At 40.0% G+C, this 6623-nt stretch overlaps 1 protein-coding gene across 2 annotated transcripts in view; it reads right to left on the bottom strand.

Moving 5' to 3' along the window:
* Positions 1-528: 528 nt before the first annotated feature.
* Positions 529-6623, bottom strand: part of mical2b (microtubule associated monooxygenase, calponin and LIM domain containing 2b) — a 71206-nt gene continuing 65111 nt past the window's right edge. For both annotated transcript variants that reach the window (XM_073471497.1, XM_073471498.1), the window contains exons 26-31: positions 6448-6521; positions 6247-6336; positions 4447-4540; positions 3697-3805; positions 2252-2325; positions 529-2157 (exon numbers count right to left, since the gene is read on the bottom strand). In XM_073471497.1, coding sequence (XP_073327598.1) covers positions 1937-2157; positions 2252-2325; positions 3697-3805; positions 4447-4540; positions 6247-6336; positions 6448-6521 — 662 coding nt within the window. In that variant the 3' untranslated portion in view covers positions 529-1936. The remainder of the gene's footprint in view (positions 2158-2251; positions 2326-3696; positions 3806-4446; positions 4541-6246; positions 6337-6447; positions 6522-6623) is intronic.

Here is a 6623-nt window from a genome sequence, read left to right as displayed (position 1 = left end):
CCCAAATTATAGCTAAATATTGATATTGATTGATTATCATAATATCAAAATTAAATATAATATATAACCTTCGTGTATAAATGTAATATATGAAATGTATAGGCTATCTATACGCAGTTTGTATTATAGCAATACTTCAAGGGGCACTATGTAGTTTTGGAGAAGAAATTCAAACTCAGAATTGTAATATTTACAATATAAATGAGGTCAGAAATATTTATTTTTTCCATAACTGAATAAACAAGCTGTTCTTGGAGGAAAATAAGGTCCCAGAACAGTTTGAAGCTAGAGAGGTGGCAGGGTCTGCCACATATAAACAAAGTAAAACAGTATGAAACTGTGTTGTCCTTTAAAGTCAGTTTGTTTATTCTGTCACGAAAACAAAAAGTTTGTTTTAGTTTTATCTTTCTCTTCTGATTGAAATTCTTCCCCAAAACTACATAATGCACCTTTAAAAAACATAATGTGGCGCCAATGTTTCAATTGGTAAGAATATCAACTTCTCTCAATATGAAAAAGATGTAGCCATTTCAACAATACTTAAAATGTATTTTTATTGACGATTTTTTTTCTCCATTTAAAAGACTTGAAGCAGCATAAAACATAACATACATTTTTACAATTTATATCATGAAAACATAACTTATTCTGAATTTAGTGTTTGTTAATTCACAACACAAACAAACAAAACATTTAAAGCCCAAGGACTAAATGAGAAATGTGGTTCCTTGACCTGGCATTAAAAAAAAAAAAAAAAATCATGTAAACACATTATTCATCTTCTCAAGAGGGCCCGTCATTTTGACTCACAGCCCACACACTAGGTTAAAACGAGCAATCACAGTTGAACTGACAGTAGTTAGTCACAGACTTAGAATGAGCAGACAACTGCTTTATTTGTCTTGAATCTCTGGCCCCAGTCAGAGATATCACAGTAGGTGGATTAGGGCTGGGACAAGTGTATGACCAAATGTGCAACATGCATGAAAGTCTCGACCTGTGCAGATTACTGTTCTGTTCATGTTCTGCTGTGTGATTCAGTCTTGAATTATGTTGCAACTTGTGTCACAGAGGAGTAAAAAGGTGAAATTCTCAGCCACCTGACAGAGGGACATCGTACCACCTGACTACAAATATGTGGCAGGTAGGACTCTCTTCTCCTGTGTTCAGTGGTGTCTTTTGTGTAAATACTAATTTATTTTACAGTGTTCCAGCACAAAGTGACAATATAACAATATTAAAATACGCACAAGAGAGATCACACTCACATACAAAACTACAAAGTGACTAACAGTGAACTACACAAAGCACATCTCTGGATTTATGACACAAATTTAAAACAGGTCGTGCTGTGCAAAACACTAAAACAGTATTGAGTCCTTCTATGTGCTATCAAGTGAGCCATACAGGGTTACAATAACAACAAATCCGCCACAACAATTCCACTCTTAAGGCAAGCAAACACATAAAGCAGCTGTTGATTAGGCAGTCAGTGTGGTTTATGAGGTGTGCCAACATTTTACAAGGCAGTCAGTCACATAATTAGAAGTGGTTAAGCATACTGAACATCCAGTTTGAGGTCAGTGTCAGCCTGGGCCATGACAGATTACACTTGTGAGCACAGAGGTCAAAAAACCTTAATGGCAGAGACGTTAATGTCTTAAGGAAGTCATTAGCTCAGGCTCCATTTCCATCCTTCCTCTTGTGAGCTCAGCATACCAGCACAGAGTCAGACTAGACTGTCTTCTTTAGGGTGAATAACACAGACACAGACTACTACTACTTCCATCCTCACCACATTTTCTACATTTGTAGCTTCATGAGAACAAGCCAGACACTAAGTATTATGGTAAAATTTCAACCTGTTTCTTTAAAATAGTGTTAGGTAGAGCATCACAGTGCTTCTCTATCCATCCTGGTCCTCAACATTCAATCTTCACTCCAGCCTCTCCTGCCCCCAGCTGTCATCCGCCTGGGCCCAGTGAAACTCGTAGCCCTTGGACAGCACGAGGCTCTCCAGATCCTTGTCCTCAGCCCTCTCCTTCAGCCTCTGCTCCTCCAGGATGGAAACCAACATGTCTCTTTTCTCCACCGTTCTCATGATCTCTGACAGGATCTCCTGCTCCTCCTGCAGCTCAGAGGCGCTCTTCTTTGTATCTACAGTAAGGTGGATGAGAGGAAGTTAGGAAGACATTTATGTATTATTGTATCTGATAATGAGATTATGTTTGTGCGTGTGTTCAACCCTAACCTTCTATTGCCATTCTGTGTCGTAGATCTTGCTGCAGTCGGCTCTGTGTGTCCTCCAGTTCAAGCTCCTGAGCGCTACAAGAGGGCAGAAAATTGGGGTGACCTCCACTGGTGAGAATTAGGAACTGCAACAGTTTCAACATAATTTACGTCTTTAAAGGGGAAAGTTTACCCAAAAATGAAAATTCAGTCATTATCTTCTCTCCCTAATGCTGCCATTGTCATTAAAGTGAGAAGATAATGACTGAATTTTCATTTTTTCAGTTGGGTTTCCATTGGCATTGGAAAGTTTCATAGTCCACAAAACATTTCTGTTTCCGAGTTTTTCTACAAAAGAGCATTGCAGCATTCTCTGAAGAATGAACATACTTGAACACTGAAGTAGTTACGAACTTGTTTTAAAATCTAAATAGATAAATAAATAAATAAATAAATAAAATGATTCCATACAGCTCGCCTGGTGTAATCCAAGACTCCCAAAGCCTGGAGATCTCGAAGTGATTTGAAAAGACGTTATTTACACCATCTACGCATGTTCAAGCTCATGCACCCACTTCAGACAACGCTTTTAGCTTAGCAGCCAGAGTGAAGATTTTTGCTTGAAAAATAGTGTAAATAAAATTTTGTCAGATCAATTTGGGATCTCGGGGGTTCCGCAGACTTGGATTATGGCGGACAAGACGTGGGGAGCCATTATGTATAGTTTTTTTGGGGGGGTTTTCTTTTTCAAACAAGTCCATGCCCCGACAATGACTCTCCTCTGCACCGCCTTTGTATTTTCATACTGACCCATGCAGCGCTGACATAACGCCGCCCCAGTGTGTCATTTATACAGCATGCCTGCATTGTAGAACCAAAAGAGGTGCAATGGTACACATCATAACGTTGAGATCTGTGAGGGTTTCTTTTAGCGTGTAACCTGTTAATCTAAAAATGTCTCAACAAATTGTTCTTAATCAAATGGATGCCGTTATAATGTGTTATGACTGTGTAGCGTCAAATAATCACCACCAGTTGCTGTTTTTTGGGCAGAAGTGTGACAAAGTGTGACTCATAAGTTGCCAGAGACACAGTTGTTCAGTTGTCAGACTATGAACGCCATCAGACCTTCACACTTGCTTACCCTTACACACAAATGTCAATTCGCCTCTGATGCGCCTGTTACTGCTTTGCCTGTAAATCAGAGGCGGAACAAAACTGTCCCCCTATTCCTCCTCTGTAACTTTCATACAGATGGCAAGGCGGAATAATGGCGCAATATTCCCGCCTTGACAAGTCAGTGTGAAAGGGGCTGCTGTTTTGCTGTATAGCTCCAGAAATGTACTGTGGACAATGTAACGACTTTCCAGCTTTCCATCAGCATCGGGGTGAGCAGAAAATGACAAAATTTTCATTTTTGGGTGAACATATGCTTGAATCCATGTGTGATCTGATGCAGTCACTTACAAGATCATGAGTTCAGACTCATAGCGCGCCAATCTGTTCTTCTCCAGAACCAATTTAAACCAGGACTGATAGAGCTCGGCCTCGTCGCTGTCATCTGTCTGAGGTGATTCTGGGAGAGGAAGAGTGAGAAAACAAGGAAGGAACGTAGGAAAGAAGGTCAGAGAGAGAGAGGGATACATGAGGTTGAATGTAGCAGGGATGAGGTGGAAGGAGGCAGGATGGAGAAGAAAGAGAAAAGTACTTCAGAATTCTTCATCAATATTGTAAAGCCATTACAGGAAAAAATAATGATGGAAGAAAACCTCAACCCCAGACACACACACACACACACACACACACACACACACAAACACACACACACACACACACAGGCCATGCGCTTTGCTTCAATCTGACAAGACCTCACTATTCACTGGAACACAAACAAAGGCCTGTACTGTAAAAAGATGAAGTAACAATGAAGTCTCGCTGTCTATTGTGAGTACAGCCATTAACTGTAGAGGCTTTTAACCAGACCAGGATTACAAGGCAACGCTTTTTTCTTAATGGTCACAGAAGTATGAGCACAGGAAAAAAGAAGAAAAAGAATGAGGCTTTCACAGTGGAATTCCATTCAGCTGTTTTGTGGTCTTACAATGGACCGAGGTGTTATTCTTCAGAGTTCTGTCATTAAAAATAGCTTTGTAATATCTTGTTCAGGCTAACTGACCTTTCTAAGGTGCTAGATGGTGTGTGAATGTTGTTTGGTACCTGTTTCTCCTCTTATGATCTTTTCTATTCCCACTCCTCTCTCCTCCAGATCTCTCTGCTTCTCTGCAACCTCTTCCAGCTGTCTTTGGATGGCCTGGACAATGCAAAAAGAGGAAATCATATCACACGGTCAAAGGAGAACAGTTTTTGTCCGGATTTTGAGATACCTCTCTCTTGGAATTTCTACCTGCACCTCTATGCCACGCAGGTGAAAGGAATTTAGTTTGTGGTGCTTATAAGAAATTCCAGTGCAGTATCTCTCTTGTCCACATTACTCTGGAAAATCCAGAGAGCACACTGTCAACAGTTTTTGTAGGCAGCATTCCTTTGCTAGTTACAGTGAATTTATTATTCAGAGTAAGTAGGACATCAGTTCTGGAAAGAGATGTTGCTGCTGTTTTTAAATGTAATTGTTCAGTGCTGCGAGCACCGCAAACAATATTTCATTCACCTTCATTGCCTTGAGGTCATGGCAGAAATCTCAGAGACATACAGTTCATCTCAAACACTGGACAATAGAGGAAGCTATCTGCACGGCTGGATTCTACTAGAATTTAAGAAATAATTTGACATTTGGGGAAATATCGTCACTCACTTTCTTGCTGAAAATGAGATGAAATGATCAATACCACTCTCATGTCTCTGCGTTCAATATGACGCTAGGGTTAGCAGCTGTAAGCTTAGCTTAGCATAACATAACGATGGAACCAGGGGTAAACAGCTAGCTTGCTCAGTCAGAAGGCAACAAAATGACATTGCTCGCACCTCAAAATCTCCCTAATTAACCTAATTAACATGTTATAGTTTGTTTGATTAATCTGTACCTGTGTAAAAACAATACCTTATATTTTCACGGCAGTGTGCCGGACTATCTTGGGTGCAGTGACTCTCTGGAGTTACTGGAACATAGTGATTTTTGTATGGAATAAACAAACAAAATAACCTGTTAATTACGTTGACCTCCCCCTGCTTCCAGTCTTTACGTCAGAGTCAAACTAACCATCTCCTGCTCTAGCTTGTTTGATACTGGCTTTTTGAGGCCTATACTGATATCACTGTATGAGATAAGAATATATCTGCTGACAGTAATTTTTTATATAAACACATAGCCTAAACTAGAGGCCATCTTGTGATGGGATCACACCAGCCATGACGCCCGTCTACATGTTCAAGTTGTGACCCAAAACTACTCCCTTCATTATTAAATGAGTAATAGGTATGGTCATGGGTCGGACCATACTCATCTTCGAACTTCGGCTTTATTGTAATCTCAACTACACACCTGTGAAGTTCAGACACTGTTTCTGTGGTAGTTCCTGTTACAAAAGGTGTCTCCAGGACCATATTTTGCCATGATGACTCTCACACACACACACACACACACACACACACACACACACACACACACACACACACACACACACACACACACACACACACACACACACACAACAATCTTGATATGGATCCCTATGTGTGTTTTTTAAAGAATTGTGACCAAGACACATACTTCCTCCTGGTCGCCTTATAAGACTTCCTCTATTCTAGCAAGAAAGTAAATGAGTGTCTTTTTAAAAAAGTGAACCAAAACCCAAAAAGTAAACTTGACATACAGTAAAAGAATCACAAAATTCATCGTATCAGAAACAGGAAGCTGAGTGTGCAGTGCAGTCAGACTAATCACACTTTTTTCAGATTTCAAATCTTTTGCAAGGTAGAAACTGAGAAATGCATTGTACCGAGGCCTTGGACATGTCTGCAACATGAACCATTTGTTTGATCTAAATGGAAGAGAAGTACCTGAGCTCTATGAAGCCTCTTCAGCTGTTCTCTTTTAGCCTGCTGGGCGACCGTCTTCTCCTGCTTCCTCCTCTGTCTCTCGGGACAAGGCTGGAACAGAGAGTACAGAACATTTCAGAAAATGTACAACCATGCAAATACAGTGACTATTCCCTGCATTGTACATTGTCTTTTCAATACATAGTAATGGTCTGTACAAACCTTCTGATTGGATGTCATGTTTTCATTTTCATTCTCACTAGAGGAAGACTCTTCCAAATTTTGCTTGGAAGAGGCTTGATTAAAAAAAAGAAAGCAGAAATTAGAATAGCTGACTAACAGTTGAACACTTGAAGCTTGCGTGAAAGTGCAGAACAACAGTTTTAACACATAACTTG

The sequence above is a fragment of the Pagrus major genome, chromosome 8 (assembly GCF_040436345.1).
Source record: "Pagrus major chromosome 8, Pma_NU_1.0".
Lineage (NCBI taxonomy): Eukaryota > Metazoa > Chordata > Actinopteri > Spariformes > Sparidae > Pagrus > Pagrus major.
This window is presented reverse-complemented; position numbering and strand designations above follow the sequence as displayed.